Source organism: Miniopterus schreibersii (genome assembly GCF_964146895.1).
Source record: "Miniopterus schreibersii genome assembly, chromosome: 11".
NCBI lineage: Eukaryota > Metazoa > Chordata > Mammalia > Chiroptera > Miniopteridae > Miniopterus > Miniopterus schreibersii.
In genome coordinates, this window is record NC_138111.1 from 4,246,172 (window position 1) to 4,267,615 (window position 21,444).

At 56.6% G+C, this 21,444-nt stretch overlaps 1 protein-coding gene across 1 annotated transcript in view; it reads right to left on the reverse strand.

Moving 5' to 3' along the window:
• Nucleotides 1–349: 349 nt before the first annotated feature.
• The window catches only part of SARDH (sarcosine dehydrogenase), a 38,245-nt gene continuing 17,150 nt past the window's right edge, over nt 350–21,444 (reverse strand). Inside the window, exons 13-21 of the mRNA XM_081151567.1 lie at nt 20,193–20,306; nt 16,652–16,790; nt 15,616–15,729; nt 15,117–15,264; nt 13,552–13,645; nt 3,538–3,700; nt 3,018–3,186; nt 1,800–1,935; nt 350–1,236 (exon numbers count right to left, since the gene is read on the reverse strand). Coding sequence (XP_081007693.1) covers nt 1,111–1,236; nt 1,800–1,935; nt 3,018–3,186; nt 3,538–3,700; nt 13,552–13,645; nt 15,117–15,264; nt 15,616–15,729; nt 16,652–16,790; nt 20,193–20,306 — 1,203 coding nt within the window. The 3' untranslated portion in view covers nt 350–1,110. The remainder of the gene's footprint in view (nt 1,237–1,799; nt 1,936–3,017; nt 3,187–3,537; nt 3,701–13,551; nt 13,646–15,116; nt 15,265–15,615; nt 15,730–16,651; nt 16,791–20,192; nt 20,307–21,444) is intronic.

The window sequence follows — 21,444 nt, forward strand, 5'->3', positions numbered from 1 at the left end:
GTGGGAATCTTGTCCTCTCTGTCCCCTGAGCGTCCACCACCCCTGCTTCCCAGAGAGCCAGGGATCCCTGGGCATGGCATGTAGTGCAGCTTTGTTAAGGCTGCCTGGCCTCTGGGGTGCCCAGTGGGCAATGAAATCTGGCTGGGGGGCGAGGCGAAGGGGGTGGGACTTGGGCGTGTGGGTGGGGCGACCAGACACCCATCCCAGGCTGGGAGGCATGGTCACATGGCAGATGCCCAGCAAAGGGGAGCAGGGCACCCCTCCCTTTTTAAGTCCTTGTGCAAGGTCCTTTCCCCAGGGTCCGGAAGAGAAGAGAGACAAGGGCACAGCAAGGACAAAGGCCACCCAGGCAGGAGGATTCTGTCAGGTTCTTACTGAGATATAGTCTCCAAGGGGCTCCAGGGGAAACTGAAGCAGGAGATGGCATTTCTGCATGGGTGAGGGGCGGCACTGATCCAAAGCCCCTCTCACCCCCTGCTCCCTGCTCCCAGATTTCACAGCTGGAAACTCTCAGGAGGATCCAAGGGATAAACTAATAGGTCAAGGCAGGAGGAGCTTTCCTTCCAGATTTCCACCTCTCCTGGGATCTGGGTAACAGACCATCCTGCCAAGTGGCCTTGGTCACAGGGACAGTTCTAGCCTACACGTGTGAGCCCTGCCTTAATACTGTGCCTGAGGCAGACATTACTAATCAATCCTGCTCTGTCCCTGATTCCGGAGGCACCTTGAAAATCTCCAAGGCTCAGAATAGCAGATGGGGCCTCTTTGCCTCCCTCTTGTACGCTGGGCTCATCCAGGCTGACTAAGCACCTTCTAGGAAGCTTGTCACGGACCCAGAGCCCAAGACACTACCGGTCTGTTTGGGGGGAATGGGGTGGACTGGAGACCACCTTTGGATCAGTGACCACAGGCTGGGCCCTAGGGGTCTTCTTTCCACCCTCCCTATCTATATCTGTTGGGGGTTAACAGGCCTGGACTGAGGGTAGGGAGGACCCAAGTTCTGGCCCGGGTCCAGGTCGCAGGGCCCAGGGTGGTGCAGGCCCCGCGGGAGTCATGGATGGGGCAGGTCTCTGGCCTCCTGAGCAGCCGAGGCCTGCCCCATGGGCCCCATCAGTAGATCCCCTTCACTCTCTTGTTGTCAGGGTCAAAGGGAGATTTCAGGTGAGCCCGGGCAGGGTAGGTCACCCCCATTCTCTCCAGGCTGTAGTCCCCACTCTTCACGAAGTCCAGGGAGACCTAGGAGCAGAGGAGGAGGAGACGTTGTCACTTGTTACTTCTTGATGGGTGCCGGACCCACACCTGCCTGCTTCTCTTAGCAGGATCTCAGCCTCACTTCCAATCACTGTGCCAAGGGCCCTTCTCTGAACCAAGGAACTGTCTGAGCAGGTAGGTTCTGTGTCCCCATGTCCCTGCCCAGGACCTGAGCCTCTGGGTCCAGCAGAGCAAGTTCTGGCAGCAATTACACCTGGGTCCGGGCCCCATGGAGGATATCTGGGGGGTTCTGTTCTGGGCATTAGGGGACCCCTCTCTCCTGGAAACTTAGGTGAAAAAAGTGAAAAACCAACAAGGCTTTTTATGTGACAGCAGTGTCAGGAGTGAGGCGACTTCCAGGCCAGGCTGCTGATCAGTGATGTGCACGGTGGGGCTCAAAGCTCCACGTGCCCCTGGAGCCTTCAGGCAGGCAGCACAGGCTGCTGGTGCCTTCAGACTCCTAAAGCAGTGGCCCACCCAGAGTGGCATGTGGTCCCTACTAATACGCCCCCTGGGCTCTTTCGGCAGGGCCAAGGGACAGGACTTACCGGCCCTCCGCTGGGATCCCGGATGTAGCCGTAGGCAAGGGTCTTGTCAATGGCAAACCCAAACTCAGCCCTGCGCACGTGGCCCACCACCTGGCCGTTCCTCCAGATGGCCTCCAGGCCGAACATGGGCACTTTTCTGGAAGAGCACAGAGAGAGCTGGGACCGCAGAGCCCCCTCCCCGAGGACACACCTGGCAGGGGAGGGGGAGCAGACTGGAGTGCGGTGCCCCCGCACTGAGCGGGGGAACCCGGACAGGTCGGGCGCCTCCTGCCCCGCGGCCAGAGGGAAGCGGCCTCGGCCCCGCCTGGCCGGTGGGCAAGGTGCGACGGAAGGAGGCTCTGTAAGTGTGGTGCCGCCGGGTCCTGCACGCTCTCTGCCACCTCCCCATGTGGGGATGGGCTCAGGAGGCCCCTGCCTTGCCCAGGGCCCAGCGCAGAGGGCAGGTGTTCTCTGTGAGTGCACAGGCCATGTCCTGGCCCAGTCTCTCCTGAGGACGGACCACAGGCTGCAGACCCCTCCCCTCTCTGTGCCCCAAACACAGCTAAGCTGCTCCCGGGGCGACGGACAAGCAGTCATGCAGAGACAGCCTGTCAGGGACAGGGAGACGCCACAGGACTATGACAAAGCACAGCTCCGCTCACCCCCGCCTCCGCCCCGCATCAGTCTGACACTTCTTCTGAAGGCCCTGGAATTCTGGGAGAAGTAGCGCTGGCTGTCAGCCCCAAATCAATAAAGTGGGAGCCTCGCCCTCCTGGAGACTGCTGCTGCTCTGACGCCAGCACGAACTGTCACTGCAAAGTGACTCCATCCAAGTGGAATCCAGGTGCCCAACTCCAGGGACAGAGTGGGCCCAGCTCCCGGGGACGTAACTGAGCAACATGCTCAAAGCCACCCCTCAAGGGAGAGCAGAGGGGCAGGGGCTCTCCACACTTCTGCTATGTGCTGGCACGAGTCACCCATCCCTTGACACCATGGGACCCCATATGCAAGTGGGGATGGTAGCTCCATCCTGGAGAGATGTGGGGAAGACTGAACTGGAACACAGTGGGAGGTCCGAGCACGGTGACGAGGAAGCTGGCTCAAGGCAGGGTCACCCTCCCAAGGCGTGGCAGGACCTTTCTCTTTGAAAATTTGCCTTGGTGGAAGGCGTGCCCTGTGCTCATGTCCATGCCCCTGCTGACCCCGTCCTGAATGGACCTAGGAGCAGGGGACACTCACTCGTCCACAGTGAAGCACACCAGGCGTCTGCGGAGGCCCTCGGCCCGCTGCTGCTCCAGGGCCTTGCGCCCCAGGAAGGGGATGGTGGACTTAAGCTTGCAGGTGAAGGCCAAGCCCGCCTCCAGGGGGCTGTCGTCTGACCGCAGGTCTGCATGCCAGTGCCGGTAGCCTGTGTGGAGGGGGGACCACGGCTCAGTGCCCCTGGACCAGACACCACTGGCCTTCCAGCCTTCGCACCACTGGCTAAGACACTTGGGAGAGGGCTTGAGAAGGGGCCTGGCATACTCAGGAAACTAGGCACCGAATCCAAACCCAGCCTGCCCCAACCCACCCCCCGCCCCATCTCCACAGCACTGGGCAAGGGTGGTTCTCAGAGGTCCCAGCACCGTCCCCAGGCTGATGGAACACCTGGGTCATGGGCAGTTGGCGGGGGGAGTGTCACGGGGCAGGAGCGGGACAGCTTCTCTGCCCGCCAGCAGGGCTCTGGCCGCCCACCAGCACCAGGTGGACCTGCACTCACCTTTCTCGATGCTCAGGGAGTCAATGGCCCGGTAGCCTGCGTTCACAAGGCCGTGCTTGGCCCCTGCTGCCATCACGGCCTGGTACACGGGCACGCAGGATGGCCTTGGGATGTGCAGCTCCCAGCCCAGCTCCCCCACGAAGGACAGCCTCATGGCCCGGACCTGGGGGGACAGTCACAGCTCACACAAGGCTGGGGTCAGACAACTGTGATTGAGGCCCCGCTGCCACTCGCGGGTGGACAGTTCCATTGTCACCATTATTATCAGCTGGCCCTGAGCCCAGGCTGGCCCACCACCAAAATGTGGGGTCTCCTGAGGCAACTTCCAGGAGCACTCTAAAAATGTTTAAGGAGGGTCAGTGTGGCAAGCAGGAGAAAGTGGACACGCAGTTCCCAGGCCTCAGCTCTCCTTCTAAGTAACCGTGTGAGTGTCCTGGGGTCACCATAACAAATGACCCCAAACTCTGTGACTTAAAACAATAGAAATGTATTCCCTTTCTGTTCTGGGGCTTGAAGTCCAAAATCAAGGTGTCAGCCAGGCACGCTACCTCCAGAGGCTCTGTGTGGATTTGTCCCTGCCTCCCCAGCCTCCGGGTGCCCCTTGGCTTGTGGTTGCATTACCCCAATCTCTTCCTCCATTGTCACAAGTCCTCTCCTCTGCATTTGTCTCATCTTTGTCTCTTATCAGGATACTTGTCATTGGATTTAGGACCCAATGTCTGTCCTGAGCACAAGCAGCTGTGGCAGGGACAGCTGGTCTCTGGGCATGTGTGTCCCTCACACCTGTGTACCAGGCAAGCAGCTACAAGGAGGCCACCACCAGCATGGGGTAACGCCCGTCCGGTAGCATGTGTCTTATCCTGCACACTGGGTTTGGCTACATGTCATTTAGATACCCAGCAACTGGTGTCTACTTCCAGGCCTTCAGGCAAATGCTGAAGCCACAGTGTCCTCAAGGTAAGGCCTGAGCACTCAGCCCTGGGACATGGAGAGCACAGCCAGTCACAGAGGTCACAAAGAGCGAGGAACTTACCCCACCGCTGCTCTGAGCTGAAAGGCCACCAGGGGCAGCTCCCACCAAGATAATATCTGCACAGGAGAGTGGAGGCCACACTCCCAACTGCAGAATGGGTTCCTTATATACTCGACTCTCTAACCATGCTGCAGCCAAGGGCTGGAGTCCCAAAGCTTGGAAATAGCACACATTTGCTCTGAGTTGCCATTTGCCCCAGCCTCTCGAAAAACTCAAAATTGACACAGAAAATGTACTGTTGACATTTTCTTGCCTCTCTGGTGCAAGCTATAGGCCCCAACAAAGATTGCCTTGTCAACGAGGTTCCAATTTTAGACAGCCTACCAAGGAGCCTCAGGCGCAAAGCCAAGCTCGTTGTGAAACAGAAAAATCCCTTTAAAATTCACCCACTAACAGTTCCAGGATCGAGGATGCAAGTCTGACACACACGTCCCCAGCAAAGTGACAGGGTTGGGCACTTGGGCTTCATGGGAATCCGTAGGTGGGTTGAAGCCCTTTCCCAGCTCCCAGAGGCCAGCGAGGTGGGGGGTTGCTGCGTCTGACTCCCCACAGAGGGGATGAATAATAAATGCTTCCTGAATGAAGGAAATAGACAGGACCCAACGGACCTCTGCTCCCCAGAAAAGTGAGGGATGGTTTGGGGAATTCCAAGTGCCTTTCTAAGTCCACAGAATCACTGATTCTCAAGACATCCCTCATTTTTCTCCTCTGAAGCAGTGGAGGTGGGGAAACAGCCAAGTGTGAGGGCATCTGGAACATGGGCTCTGGGTTGGCCTCTCCGGGCCTTAATGCCTCCATCTGATAAAAGGGAGCGGGCCAGTGATCATGAGCACCAACTTCTTGGGAAACCATTGGCTGGTACACAGCCACCTGCCAGTATATGCTGGCTTGGATGGACTTTAAAAGCAAGTCCCAAGGAAACTTTTGCACTCTTATGGGAACCTCAGGCAGTGGGTGGAATCACAGAATTGTGGAAGGTCATCTAGGGAGGACTTACCAGGTTTTGCTTAAACCCTTTTCTCACCCTAAAGACTCCCCCAAATACTGTTGGAACCAATAAACGAATTCAGCAAGGTTGAGGGATATAAAATCAACACACAAAAATCAGTTGCATTTCTACACCCTAACAAAGAACAATTCAAAAAGGAAATTAATGACCCATTTACAATAGCATCAAAAAGAATAAAATACTTAAGAATAAACCCAACCATGGAGGTGAAAGACTTATACACTGAAAACTTGTACAAAACTTTGGTGAAAAAAAATGAGAGAAGATACAAATAAATGGAAAGGCATCCCATGTTCATGGATTGGAAGACTTAATATCAATACTACTCAAAGCAACCTATAGATTTAATAAAATCCCTATCAAAAATCCCAATAGCATTTTTTGCAGAAATAAAAAAACACATCCTAAAATTCATATAGAATCACAAGGGACCTCAAATAGCCAAAACAATCTTGAGAAAGAACAGGTTGGAGGACTCAACTTCCTGATTTCAAGCTTTCTACAAAGCTACTATAATCAAAACAGTGCAGTATTGGCATAAAGTCAGACAAATAAGCCAATGGAATAGAAAACAAAGCCCAGAAATAAACCCTCAGGTACATGGTCATGTGATCTTCAACAAGGGTGCCAAGACCACACAATAGAGAAAGGACAGGCTCTTCAACAAAGGGTATTGGAAAACTGAATGCCTACATGCAAAAGAATGAAGTTGGACTCTCATCTCACACCATATATGTATATTAACTCAAAATGGATTGAAGACCTAAATGTCAGTCCTAGAACTGTAAAACTCTTAGAAGAAAACATAGGGGGAAAGCTTTATGACACTGCACCTGGTGATGATTTCTTAGATATGACGACACCAAAGGCATAGCCAACAAAAACAAAAATATTCTAGTGGGACTACATCAAATGTGAAAACCTCTGTGCATCAAAGGATACAATCAACAGTGAAAAGGCAAAGTGCAGAATGGGAGAAAATATTTGCAAATCATATACTCAATATGGGCTTAATATCCAGAATATATAAAGAACTTCTACAACTCATCAACAACAAAACAAATAATCTGATTAAGAAATGAGTAAAGGACTTGAATAGATACCTTCAAAAATGACGTACAAATGGCCGATAAGCACATGAAAAGGTGGTCAATATCACTAATCATTAGAGAAATGTAAATCAAAACCACAGTGAGATATGACCTCATCCCCATTAGGATGGCTACTATTAAGAAAAAGTAACAACAACCCAGAAAATAACCAGTGTTGGTGAGGATGTGGAGAAATTGGAACCCTTGGGCACAACTGGAATGTAAAATGGTGCAACTGCTAGGGAAAACAGGATGGTGGTTCTTTGAAAAATTAAAAATAGAGCTACCATATGTCCAGCAATTCTGCTTCTGGGTGTATATCCAAAAGAACTGAAGGCAAGATCTCAAATTGATATTTGCAAACCCATCCATGTTCACAGCAGCACAATGCACAACAGCCAAGAGGGGGAAGCAACCCCAGTGCCCATCAACAGAAAAATAGATAAACGAAGTGTGACACATACACGTGCTGGAATATTACTCAGTCATTAAAAGGAAAGAACTTCTGACACCAGCTACAACATGGACAAACCTTGAAGATATTATGCTGAAATAAGCCAGTTGCAAAAAGACATATTCTGTATGATTCCACTTATATGAGGTATCTAAAGCAGTCAAATTCATAGAGACAGAAAGTAGAATGGTGGCTATTAGGAGCTGGGGGAGGGGATGAGAGCTGTTCAATGAACCTAGAGTCTCAGGTTAGCAGGATGAAAAATGTGTGATCTGTTGCAACGTGAATGTGCTTAACTCTTTAAACCATATGCTTTAAGATGGTTAAGGTGATAAAAACAAAACGAAGCACTATTTTCTCCATGGCCAGGCATCTACAGCCCAGAGGGACTGTAACTTGTCCTTTTTTGAGGGAGAGAGGAAGTAGACCCAGTCACAGGACCATACAGTGCCCTACACTGACCCACTCAAACATTTTGGGGTGGGAGGAGATATGCTCAGGTTTCAGTAAAATGTAGATTTGGGGGGCTTGATTCCATGCTTGGTGTATCAATGAATTTCCCACCTGCCAGCTCTCCTTGGAGATGACTCGAGTCCAAGGAGGTGCTGGGTCTCTGCCTTAGCGTGGATCAAAGGCCGTGCAGGTGCCCAGGGCTGGGGAGGCCACATGGCTCCCACGGATGCTCTGAGAATGTGCGCCATCAGGACAAGCCCGGAGTGCTCCTTTCTGCATAAATTCTGCAGGAGGGCTCACGCAGATGAGCCCACAGATGCAGGCCGGCATGTCCAAACTTTTCAGATCACATTAGCCCATGGCAGTTTCACAAGTTTCCAGGGCATTTGGTTGTGTAACAGCACCACTGACACAGCAGGCGCATCCACCAAGCTCATTCACCCCTTAAATAATGAGGGTCCCAGAAGCCCAGAGGCAGGAGATGGGCAGGAACCAGAGCATGTGCGGCCCTCTGCGAGGCCCGGGCTCCAAACCCACAGGAGAAGAAAGAAGCAAGTTGGTGGTATGTTCAGAGAATCTTCATTTTTTAAAACCCTCTGAAAGCTCCAAAGACATCCTTGATTCTAAAAACATTCTGCTATAGGGTGTGCAATCTCTCCTAGTGGTCTGGTCCAGAAGGCTAATGTGTGGTGATGGTGGTGGCCGTGGTGTTGGTGGTGGTGGTGATGTGGTGATGAAGGAGGTGATGGTGGTGGTGGTGGTGATGAAAACCAATTTTCCAAGAATAAGAATAAATAAAAGGCATGATGCTCAAACCACATTTCACAAACTTGACCTTCTCTGAGGATCTCATAAGCTCCATGGAAACTGCCAACCTTTGGGGTTCCTCTCCCAGCCTTTGGAATGCTGGGTAGGCCACAGACCATGCCCGGGATGCTCCTCAGAGGAAAGAGCACCTTCCTGGCTGCCTGGAGCCAGTTTCAAGCTGCTAATGGAAGCTCTGGGCCCACAGAGAGCACCGGGCTGCCGAGCCGGGCATCCCGCACTCCCTGCAGGGGAAGGGGAAGGACAGGTTCTCCTGGAGGACGGTCTGGAACCTCAGACGTACACACCCCAGGGTCCCTCAGCACCGCCAACCTCGCTCCAACCACACCCTGTCCTTACACTCAAGAAGACACCACTGCCTATCAGACACCTTGAGTAGTGGCTGCAGGTGCCTTGGCTTATGGTGCCCCCATCTCCGGGGGCCCCGGCGAATTTGCACAGGGTGTGCAAAGCGACTGTGGCTAAAACCCAACTGGCAAAGGCAGCCTCCATGGAGGTGATTGTCTGTAGAAGATGGGAGAACCTTCCACCCTGGAGTAATTGAATCCACAGCAAGCACTTCACACCATCAGGAAAAGAAATTCAATTTCCTTTTGACCTGAAATTAATTTTCAGGAGAAAATCGCTTTATCGCCATGTCTCATGCTGAGCTTCCAGCCCAGCGCCTGCTGCTCCGTAGAGGGGGCCCTGTCGGGGAACACCACGTCTGCCTCTGCCTCGGTGACCACACCAGGAGAGTGTTTCCCACCGGGAACCTCGATGGCCTTGAGGCCAACATGTGGGAAGCACGGACATCTGGTCATTTGGCTGCTGAGGGAACAGCATCCCCCCGCCCCCCGTTCTCCCTTTAGGAATGTAGGATCCAGGAAGCCCAGGGCTGAGCCAAGCAGCAAGATTTATTGCAAAACAGTGACACCTCTCAGCCAGGGTCACCCACCTGCCCCACTGCTGTGAGGGTGGGTCCCGGTGGGCAGCGGCAGGGCCCTGCCCACCCACCTTGGGCCAGAGCTGCAGTTCTGGGCTTGGGCCTCACTGGTCCGCACACTGCGACCAGGAGGCCTTGCCAACTACACAGGCCCACACATTCCTCCACCGCATCTGCTTGGCCGGAACCCAACTATCTCCCATAAATACTTGGCCCAGCCCCGCACTCCGGCCCCAGCGTGTCTTCACATTGAGGGATAGGGCGCCAACCTGCGTGGAAGCCAAGACAAGATCTTATTTAGGAGAATATGAAATCCCCCTGGATCCAGGGGAATTCGGGATGTCTGCACAGACTTGTGGGGCAGCCCAGAAAGGCTTTCAGACATTGTCTAGCCTCAGTGCTACAGATGGGGAAACTGAGGCCCAGAGAGGCGGCCCCAAAGAAGGCTGGGGTGGGACTGGAAGCCAGGCCTGCCGGCTTCCAGCTCTATTGAGCACTGGGGGGACTTTTCCCCTGAGCTTGTGGATTCTGTGCTGACCCAGCTCCCTCCTGAAGCACATCAGTGGCCCCACAGGACAAGCCACCCGCCCTGATGACATTGAACCTGTGTGTCCTGAGGTTCAGCTAGTCTTCCTAAGGAGTAAGTCAGCCCCGCACCCCCACCCCACCCCAGGCCCTTGGCCCTCGGGATGAGCTTCTGGCCAAGGTCGTGGGGACGGAGAAGTCTCTGTCGGCTACCCTGGAGAACCTGGTCCTCTAGTCCTGCCAAAGGGCCAGGAGGCAGTGGGTGGGGGAGTCCGTGGGAAAAGGGGTGGAACATTGGAGGAGGCAGTGGGGTGGGGTGCTGTGCAGGAGTGTGGGCCAGCTGCTTTGGGTCCTTGGCTTGCCAACTGTCCCCCAGGGGGAGTCTTAGGGCAGAGGCTCCCTCATGGCATAGGTGCCCTTCATCCCCGAGCCCAGAGGCCCAAGTCACCAGGTCTCTCCACCATCTGTGTTCTTCTTGCCAAGACGTGACTCACCCTCCTTGAACATGTTCCTGGGACCCTCCTCATTTCCATGCCAGCTCCTTGCAGAGTGGCCACTGGTCCCACCCAGGCTACTCTCCAGTGCAGGCTGGGCTGTGGCTGCAGGTTTCTTCCCGACCCCCAACCTCAACTAGAGTGTGAGCTCCTGGAGGGCAGGGCTGCAGCTGCCACCCCAGAGCCGGCACCTGGCAGGCTCCCAGCTGACATGTGGGCATTAAGTCCAGAGCCAGGCTGGGAGGGGGCCGGGGAGAAAGCTCAGCATTGGCAATAGAACCTTCTGTTTAGAATAAAACACTAGAACTCATGGACAACCCAGACTGGCCGAGTATGAGCGGACGGTGCCAGTCTCTGCAGGCCAGGAGCACAGCAAAGGTCTCTGCTTTTGTCCCCTCCCTCCGCCAAAGGCCCAGGACAGCCCTGGGGAGGAGACGGACGACACCAAACCCACTGCGGATGACCCGCAATGACTGTCTCTGGGTCCCTGTGCTGAGGAATCTGTCTCAGGGCGATAATCAGAGTTGTAGAAGGGGCGCTGTCGAGGGATGCTCGTCACAGGGCTCTTCCCAGGACAAGAAATGGCCCCGACGTCCATGGCCAAGCACAGGTGCCTGCAGAGCCGAGGGAGGATGGCGTGGCGTTCAGCGTGGGTCTCAGGAAATATTTAAAAGAACAAGAAATCGGCTGCAATGTTGCAAGAGAATGAAGCCATGGACTCAGGTGTGTACGCAGGCGGGTCCTGCCTCCGGGTTAAAATTCAGTCAGAGGTTAGAGAGGGAAGGAAGCCCCCGGAGCCTGCCTCTCTCTATCTCTCTCCCTCTGTGTCTCTCCCTGTCTCTCTCTCTCTGTCTCTCTGTCCGTCTGTCTGTCTCTCTGAGTCAGGGCTTCCTGTACTTGTCCTCATTTGGCAAATGCTCCTGAGATTTTCAGTGACATGGTGATGCCCAGCTGGGCAGGCGAGCTTCACGCCAGCTTCTCCTGGCATCTGCTTCAGGACCCCCGTCCCCTGCCCGGTCAGCAAAGGGAAGGCTCAGGGAGGCCAAGGGTCACGCCTGAAGGGGCGCTGTGGAGTGAGGTCGCACCCGGGCCCCAGGCTGCAGTTTGGTTGGAAACAGAGGGGTGCGCACGCGTTTATACAGCAGTAAAATCCTTTCTGACAAAGCCAGGAAGCCAGCTCTGGAGGGTACAGTGAGGAGGGGCTCCCACACCCTAGCCCCCCTCCCCCTCCCCGAGTCCCCCGGCACCCCCTGCGCCCCCACCCGTGTCTGCCCGCCTGTTACCCGGGGGAGAGATTCATCTTGAAGTCTGGCCTCTGCTGCCACCAGCCCCGCTCTGCAGCCCTGCAGGCCACGGAGCAGCCGGACAGCAGGGCCAGGCCCGGGGAGGCAGCTGGACCCACAGCCCGAGACCAAGTTCCAGGTGCCTCACCGGAGCCCCTGGCCGAGCGGGGCGTGCTCCCACCTGGTCCTCTCCCCAGCCCCGAGCCACACGCAGGCTGAGCGAATCCAAGCCTCACAGCTCCCCTGCCCGCTTCTCAAACCAGTGCCCCCCCAGACACGGCTGGAGGCTACACGGACCCCGTGAGCTGCGACGGGACAGGCTGGGTGCCACCAGGACCTCAAGTCAAGCTGTGTCGCTCTCTCAAGGTGCCCACCCTCTCTGGTCCCAGCAGGCAGCTTTGCACCAAGGAGGCAGGAAGCAAGCTAGACAGACCCCCCCCCCCAGCTTCCTGTTCCCCAGCACAGCCCCCGGAGAGAGGGCGGGAGCGGAGCATGGCCGCCTGGGCCCCGCTTGCAGAGCTGCCTTTATCTCAGGCTCCCTGGCAGCCTCCTTGCCGATGTCATCGCAATGCTGTTTATTTGCTAACAGGACACAGACTCGGTCCGACCTCCAGACCCTCTGCCGGCCAGGATGGCTCCCGATCAACGTTCCCTCGCACTCTCTCAGCCCAAACCCCCAGATGAACACATAAGATGAGAAAAGGGCTGTCTGTCTGTCCGCCCAAGCCGTCCTGACAGTCACATCTGCTTTTTGGACACGTATTTGTGAGCTCTTCATGTTTTATTGGCTGGGCGGCCTTGGGCGGCCCACCCAACCTCTCTGAGCTCAATTGGAGGGAACATCTGTCCTCTAGGGTAACGTGGACCTGGCCATGACTGCTGCCCACATGACTGCCACCCCTGCTTGTGGGTAATCCTACAGCAGTGGCTACCCACAGGCAATTCTGTCCCCTGGGGACACTCGCTCATTTTTGGTCATCACAACTGGAGGAGCTCCTGGCATCAAGTGGCTGGAGGCCTGGGATGCCCAGGACGGCCCCCAACACAGAACATCTGTCCCAAGATGTCAGTAGCACCGTGGCTGAGAAGACTGAGACGAACCTCGCACACTGTCATGAGGGTCAGTGGGGGAATCTCGAGTCGAAGTGCCTAGAACAGTGCCTGGTACAGTGGCCTGAAGCTAACAGTGGCTGATGTTACTTTCATTGCCTGTTCCTCCCCTTGGCCTCGAGAACTCAGAGTGGAGATCACAGTATCTAATTTCCAACAAGGACACGGAGGCCCAGGAAAGGGGCGGGCTGACCCAGAGCTGGACCAGGACCCTGGCCCCAGGGCCTCTGAGGAAGCCAGTTCTGACGGAGCCCTGACATCGTCCACAGTCTCAGAAGCTTCGGGTCCTGGGTCCCGGGCTGTCTGAGCTGGCGGGTAGGGGTGCTCCTCAGGCCGGCAGTGCTCCTCCGAGCAGCCCTGCCTCCTCCCACAACTGCTATGCCGGTGGGGGGGGGGGCACACAGAGGGCACAGAGACCTGCCAGAACACAAATGCTCAGCTCTTTCAGCCCTGCTGTTCCAAGGAGGCAGAGGAAAAACACGTCACCCTGACTTGGGAGGGTTTCCCTGCACCTCCGAGGAAGGGGACACCATGCGCAGCTGTGCAGGTGGCAAGGCCGAGGCTGCCTTCTTGGCAGAAGCTTGGGACTGAGCCCCAGGGTGCCAGGCACCTGGTGGAGCTCGGTTGATGGCCAGCTTAGACCCATCACCCCTTGGAGGTCCTGACAGCTGGTGGGCAGCCGTGGTCCCTAATTCACAGTGAGGACCAACGCCCTGGGAGGTAAACAGAGTTGCCCAAGGACACTGGATGTTCCCAAGTCCCAGCCCTAGGTTTGCATCCTTTCAGTACATGGCTGCCCAGCTGGTACCTACCAGGTGCCCGGCAGCTTTCACCAGCTTATGGGTGGAGAAAGGGAAGGCCTCATTGCTCAGGTCTGCATCAAGCACCTCCTGGAGAATGGCCCGGCTGTGAGTGAGAACAAAGTTGGTCAGTCAGTCAATCAACAAACACTTGCTGGGCACTCCTGTGTCCTTACTCTGTGCTGGGAGGACACTGGGGACAGAGCAGCGAGCAGGACAAGTCCCTGTCCTCATGGTGCAGACCCAGAGGACATGGTATTAATGAAAGCACACCAACATGAATATACACCAGTCAGCTAGGAAAGCCACCCTCGGCACTAGCGAGGAAAGAGCAGCAGACCCTGGTGGAAACCAGACCCACACACCCGCTCTCAAGGTGCTCCTTCCTCAGCCGGGTGAACCAAGGCCCGGGATAGTCATCTATCCAACACCAGATAAGCATCTAATGCCACCTCCATCCCGCAGGAGGCTAGTGTGTGAGCTCCCGAGGGCTGGGGCCCTCCTCACCACCCCTACCCCACGGTGCCCAGCATTCTGACTCTCACGCTTGTGCCTGCCGAGACCTCCCTGTGTCCATGAACACCTTCCCTTCCTGGACACCTTGCCCCCTCGCCTCCCTCCTGGCCTTACTTAGTTCACTCCTCCTGCACCCTCCCCCCTCCCACCCACTTCCCCTGCCCCTGCCCTTAGTCATTCCCGCCAGGCTTTGCCCAAATGCCCCTGTTATAGACCTGGGTCTCCACGGGCAGCCCAAATTCAAACACTTGACAGCTCAAGTACACACCTACTCAGAGTTTCTCTGATTGTTCAGCAAGCACGCACTGTGCGTCTGCCATGTGCCCCCGAGCAGTGCCCACGAGGGCAGCTAGGACTTGGACTGGGCGGGAGGCCGGGCAGTCAAGACCAGCTGGGGAGGAGACGTTGGCACAGAGCTGCCAAATCGCAGGCGCCGGCTGGTGGCTTTTAACACGATGTGCGTGCCCCCTTGTCCCCCAGCCCCGGGGTTCCTCCTCCGAAGCCCAGCCAGAGGGACCTTTCCAAAGTGCACACCTGCTCAGGTGCGCCTCTGCCTAAGACTCTCCTGCCCGAGGGCCTTCCGGGCTTCAAGGGTGGGAACATTCTATAAATACTTAGAGAATAAATGAATGAGAGAGTGATCCGCCGTATACCCTCGCCAGAGGTGTTTAGGGAGTGTTTAGAAAGGGGCAGGTGACTTCTCAGAGCAGGGCAGTATTCTCAGCCCAGGTAGCAGGTAGAGCCTGGGCCTGGCTCTGCCCACTGCCAGAAGGTGTACGTAAATCTGAGATGGTATCAATGGCCCAGAGACACCTCTCAGGCCCTTTCATGACCCCTGAACCCTCACGTACTGACTCTCTGTAAGGTCAGTCTGATTATCACCTTAAGGGTTTGTCTGATTTTAATACTTTGAAATGATTTACCCTGCGGGGTATCTCTAGCTTCCCCAGATCGCTTAGCCAAACAGAATATTCCCTTCTGGGCCAGTAAGGGCTTCTGCCCCGGGTCCCAGTTGGAGGGACTAGAGTCAGGTCCCCAGGTGCACCCCGCCCTCTCCTCACCTGGCAGGGCCCTGGATGCTGATCATGCCCAGGTCCTCTGAGCTGTCAATGAGCTGGCACCGGAACTGCTGGTCCTGCAGCACCGTGGTAATGTGGGACCAGTTGTGCTGGGCCACAGCCCCGCCCACGGCCAGGTAGAAACCGTCCCCTGGAAGGGAAGCAGCAGAGTCAGAGCTGGATTGTGGGGTGGTGAGGCAGGGAGGGGGGGCGGTGAGGGTGGCCTGAGAACCCAGGGGTGAGAAAACAAATGCTCTTTCCTTGAAAGTGACTGACAACCAGAGCACAGTGACCTTCCCCAGGGCCCTGGATTCCCACTGCACACAGGACAAAACATGGGACCATCCCTGGGGGGGGGGGGGGCCAGGTATGGGACACACCCCACCCCCCCGGGGACTGCACATGCCAAGGGAGTACTTTTCTGGGAGAATCTGAGGCCTTCGCCACTTTTCAGAGGTTCCTGATCAGGGAAGGTGTAGGAGCCCTCAGGGGCACCTCTTACCTTCAAAGGCAGGGGCGAGCGGGGAGGCGTCGGAGCCGGGGGCCAGGCGGCTGACGGTCAGGTCGCTCTCGGTGCCCCCCCGTGGGTTCAGCATGCAGGTGTACACTGTGGAGCCTGCGCAGAGGAAGACCTGTCTGTGCCAGCCCGGAGCACGTGCGCGCTCAGCACAGGGCAGGGCACGCGAGGCTGGAGGACCGCGTGGCAGGGTGCCCTGGAAAGGCTCTCGCTCAGTGAGCCACCACAACTGCGAGGGTGGCCGAGGGGGGGGGGGCAGGTCACCTAGCCCTGTCATCCCTGCGGGAGAATCAGGAAGGAAGCTTCTTCCTTCTTGAAATATCTCGACATTGATGTCCCCCACCCCACCCCACCCACCAGGATTCACATCTCGCTCACTTGGGTGCTCCGAGCATTGTGCCAGGTGGCAGGGGCTCCGTGAATGTCTGTAGAATAAGTGGGTATATGATGGAAGCTGGGGGATGAGAGAACGGATGGGAGGTGGGGGGGTGCACGGGTGAGGGGTGGATGGATGGGGGTAGGGAGAGGTAGATGGAGGGGATGCAGGGTGGATGCATGAGGGGTGGATGGATGGGAGGGCGGAGGGCAGGTGGGTGGAAGGGGAATGGATGAAGGGGGTAGATGGATGGAGAAGCGGTGGGGTGAGGGGAGGGGGGCAGGTCAGTGGGGGGCAGGGTGACTGGGTGGGTGGATTCATGGGAGCAATGAAGGAGGCGAGTGCAGGTGCAGTGTAAGTGGGTAGGTGGGTTGGGTGGTCGGCTGGATCGATAGTGCTACGGGTCAAATCGTGTCCCCAAAAAGGTGTGTTGAAGTCTTCATCCCCAGTATCTGTGAACATGACTTTATTTGGAAATAGGGTCCTGGAAGATGTGATCATGTAAAGACAAGGTCATTAAGTGCTGGAGGAGCTCAGAGGTGAGAGGGTGAGCTGCCACCTCACCCCAGTGCCCCGAGCTGTGCCCATGGCGTTCTGCCCAGCACTGAAGAGTGACAGGAGCATGACCCGCCCCGCGCCTCATACCTGGGGGTCGGCTGACATCAGCAGAGAACAGCCAGTCGGCAGCCTTCCTCGCATCCAAGCCCACCAGGTAGAACTTGCCGAAGTAGGACATGTCGAACACAGCCGCGGCCCCTCTGCAGGCCAGACACTCCCGCTTGATCTGAAAGGTCCAGGGGGCGGGTGTCGGGGGCTCTGGGACGCGCCTCCCCCTCAGGAGCGCTGCCCCCGGCTCGGAGCCTCCCCTCCACCCCCTCCAGCTCAGAAACACCGTGCCGTTCCTCTCGGCCCAGGGAACACTCCCAGGGTAGACCATAAGCCGTAAGCCCGGACCCAGTGCTTTTAGAAGGATTACAACCATACGAAGTACATCCTTGGGCCACAAGGGGATTTCATGGGAAATCGAGCAGAAGGATATTGGAAAGTTCTCAGATAAGAGAAATTGAACAGCACAGCATGCTCCTAAATCACCGACAGATCAAGAAAAACAGCGAGGGGACTTGGAAAACACTGAGCTGAGTGACAATGAACCCGAGACGCATGAAAAGTGACGGGCTGGGCCGAGGCCGTGCTCGCGGGGGCTCTGTGCCTGTCGCGCGGGTACTAGGGGAGCCCGCAAAGCAGGAGCCTAGGGGAGCCCGCAAAGCAGGAGCCTAGGGGAGCCCGCAAAGCAGGAGCCTAGGGGAGCCCGCAAAGCAGGAGCCTAGGGGAGCCCGCAAAGCAGGAGCCTAGGGGAGCCCGCAAAGCAGGAGCCTAGGGGAGCCCGCAAAGCAGGAGCCTCCCGCCGCTCGGAGAAACCGGGAAAGAAGAGCAAGCTAAGCCCAAAGCAAGCGGGACGGAGGAACGGCCAAGGTTGCAAAGCAAATAAATGAGAGGGCAGGAAAGGAGAGAAAGTCGGTCAAAGTTGTTCTTTGAAAAGAGCGACGAAACTGGCAAACCGTTAGCTAGACAGGCAACGAAGGAAGAAGTGAAGTGCCAGGCTCGGGAGGGAAAGGGCGGCCTTGGGCGCCACTCATGGGGATGCAGAGAGTGTGGCGAGCGACCCGGGGCCACCGCCCGCCAACAGAATTAGACATGGAAGGGACCAGCTCCTAGAACGACACACATTGCTGAAGCTGACTGATGTAGAAACAGAAAATCGGAGCAGATCTACAACGACAACGACAAAAGATTGAATTCGTCCTTTAAAACGCCGCACAAAGAAAAGCCCAGGCCGGGGTGGCTTCCTTGGTGAATTTTACCAAACGTTCAAAGAAGAATTAATACCAATGCTTCGCAACTCTTTCAAAAAATGAAAAGAGCGGGGAACGCTCCCCACTACTCCCATGAGGCCAGCATTACCCCTGATGCCAAAGCCAAAGGCGTCATAAGGAAGCTGCAGACCCATGTACCTCACGACCTTGAGCGCAAACACCGGCGACGACAGGAGCAAACCCAACCCGACAACGTAGAAAAGGGGTCACGCACCGGGAGTAGGACTTATCCCAGGAACGGGAGCTTGGCTGACATAAAGTCAATTGAGGTCATGCACCATATTAATAGAACAAAGGACAAAAGCCACATAACCATCTCAGTAGATGCAGAAGACGTGTTTGACAAAATCTGACGCCCGTTCATGACAAAAGCTCCAGGTAAGCCAGGAACAGAAGGGAAATTCCTCAGTCTGATAAAGTGTGTGCACAAAACCCCGCTGATGGACCAACCTCACTGTTATCACTGGAAAAAATTATAACAGCAAAGCTCCCACCTACTGAGCGCTTAGTGGGTGCCAGGAGCCTGTGTCATCTGCCAGCCCCTACAGTGACTACTGTGTGCAGCCTCACACTCAGGTGCCAGAGGGGAGGGGAGATGACGCGTCTGGGGTTAGACAGTTGGAAAAGGCAGAGCCATCCATTCGGCCAGGTCTGCCTGGCAGTGCGTCAGTCCTGGGAGGCGACCCTGCATCTTCCCAGCTCTGCAGAAAGGGGTGCCATGTGGGTGGATCAGGGTGAGTGGCCAGTGGGAGGATTAATACTAGGAAAAGTGGCCAACGCGGTGGATCAGGCTTCTCTCCGGATTGTTCAGCAGCCTGGGTCTGCACACGCCTGTGCCCTGGACGCTGGGGCTCCACCCCCTGCAGACATGCCACCCTTTGGGGAGCTCCTACCACCACGGGCACCTCTGCTTATGTTGCTGGGCCTCAACCAAAATCTGAAGCAGCTTCCTGGGCTGACTCGCGTCTACCCAGGCTCGGGAAGCTGCCAACGCTGAGAACAAGTCTGGGCGCGTCTGTGGGCTGGATGCAGCGGGAAGCCAAGTTGGCATCCCCTGCGAGCTCCCACGTCCTCACAGGCAGAGCATCCGCAAGCCTTAGGAGCTGCAGGTGCAGAGGCGCCAGACAGAGCCCCAGTCACTCCCCAGGATGCCGTCCAGGACCCTGAGCTTCAGATGCACGTGCCACCCACTCCACTTCAGAAGGCCTCCTCCAAGGCCTTTAACGGGACCCCCCCCCCCCCCACTGAAGCCAGCTTTGGGAGAATCATGGGAGTAATGCTCCTTCCCTTCAGGATGGCTGCAGAATTGTGAGGCCTGGTGCAAAATGAAAGTGTGGGTCTTTGTTCATAAATATGAAGAGTTTCAAGGTGCAACCACGGAGCACTACACCCAGCCCAGGGTGCTTCTGATTGAGGGGCCCCGTGTGTCCACACAGGTCTCAGGCCCAGGAAGCTGGCTGTGCGGCCTGACCCTCAGGCACTGCGAGAGAGCCTCTCAAAAATGCTTCCCAGGCCTCCCTGGGCTCTGGGGACCCCCAGGCTCAGGCCTTGGCTCCACTGCTGCTCAGATGCCTGAGGAGACGTCACCCTGCCTCTTCACTCAGACCCGTGTAGCGGGGCACAGCCATGTTCTACTTGGCGATCGCTTTACAAAATTACAGAGGAGCTGGCACTGTTCCTGTAAACGCTGCCCATGGGAACGTCCCTGTGTGGTGCAGATGTCAGGGGAAAGCCCAGGCCCCAGGACCTTGTCTCCTCCACCCCACAGGCGTGGGGAGCCAGGCACTGGGGAGAGGAGCAGTGAGCCACCAGGTGCCCTGTCTGGCCAGCCTCACCCGCCCACTTGTGGAGGGAGAGGCCAGCAAGCAGGCCCCAGACCATGGACCCTCCCCAGCTCGGTCTGCTCTGCGTGTCCCCTCGAGGGTTTACTCTGCGGAGGGCCCACTGCGCTGGCCCCAGAAGGAGAAGGTCATCACTCAGCCCCCACAACAGCTCTCAGTTCTAGACAGAGGCTCAGAGAGGTGAAGCCCCTGGCCTGAGGCCGCACAGCCAGACCCAGGCCCGCAGCCTTGAGCAGTAACACTGAGCTCGGGCCTGACTGCCGGCAGTCTTGGTGCAGGCAGAAGGAGCAGTGTGGGAGGGGAAGCGTCACTTGGTCCCTCCTGGAAACTGAGTCAGCCCCAAAAGGGGATAGGACGGAGCTGAGAGCCTGGGCAGGAGCTCTGCAGGGCCAGGGGCGGGGGATGGACCTACAGGAAGCCCACTGTCTCTTACATCAGGGATGGGGGAGGGGAGGGGACACAGCTACTTACCACCTCGTGGTGGGGCGGGAAGTCGAAGGTGTATTCATCCCCCAGCAGCCGGTTGTAGGTGTAGCCCTCGTGTGCCTGGTTCCCATAAGCCCCGTAGTAGTCATATTGGAGAACCTGGGAGACAAAGGCATGGTCATCCCTGGTCCCTCCCCTCCTTCCCGCCCTACACAGATATGGCCTGGCAGGCACTGGGCTGGTCCCACAAGGACAGACACACAAGACAGATCTGGCCCCACCCTGTCCGAGTTTCCCTCTGGCGGGGTGTGTTGTGGATACAAGCAGGGGGGTGGCAGTGGGTTCAGGCCCCCCATACACAGTTGCACAAACGACACCTTAACCACTGTGCTGCTGGTGGGGGGTCTTTGAGTCAGTAGGGGCCCCCAGGGGGATGGAGAAGAAATTGGTGAAATCAAGGTGCAGAGAGATAGGGAGGTAGGAGCCGATCGACTAGGACCTCAGGGCCACTGTCAGGGCGTTTAACTCAGCGCCGAGGCAGTGGGGGACGGCCCGGGGATGGGGGTGAAGGAGTGGGATGGCCCAGCACTGCTCCTGAGGCTGTTGCCATGGAGATCTGGGACCAAGCCCTGCTCAAAGTGCCTTCTCTCTTAAGGAGGAAGATCCTTTCTACAGATGAGGAAACCAAGGCACAGAGACATTAAAACTTGTCCCAGGTCACAGGTGAGTACCCGGCAGAGCATGACCTTCATCCGGTGGTTTGCACCGAGGGAGGCTCTGGGCTCCTGTGTGGGGAATATGGGTCCCCACAGGCCCACAGGGGAAGGGATGGTGCCCAGTGAGACTCTGAGACCCAAGCAGAGGCTGTTAGGGAGCTCTGGCTCCCTGCTCGCCTGGCAATGGCCTGGAACACTCTTTGGGACATGGGTTGCTATGGAGATGGAAGATGGGTTGTGCTGGAAGGGGACTGGCAAAATATAGCAACAGGAAAGGGATTTTAATTTGTTCCAATCAGGATAAAATACTCCCCCCTGATAGGCTTAAAGCATCGCATCGGCTGCCTCTGAGGATTGGCCCCAGGGGCTCACAAACGGATGGTCTGACTCCTGTCTGAGGGCCTGGGTCCCTGGAGGCACTGGGCCAGGGGTTGGGAGCCCCCAGGAGGGCACCCCGAGGCCAGGATGCTGTGAAATCCCAGCTTACAACTAATACAGAATGCAAAATCTTCCGCTAAACCCTCCCACTCACATAAACTAACAGTTGCAATTGCCAAAAATATGTGAACAAAATTATGAGA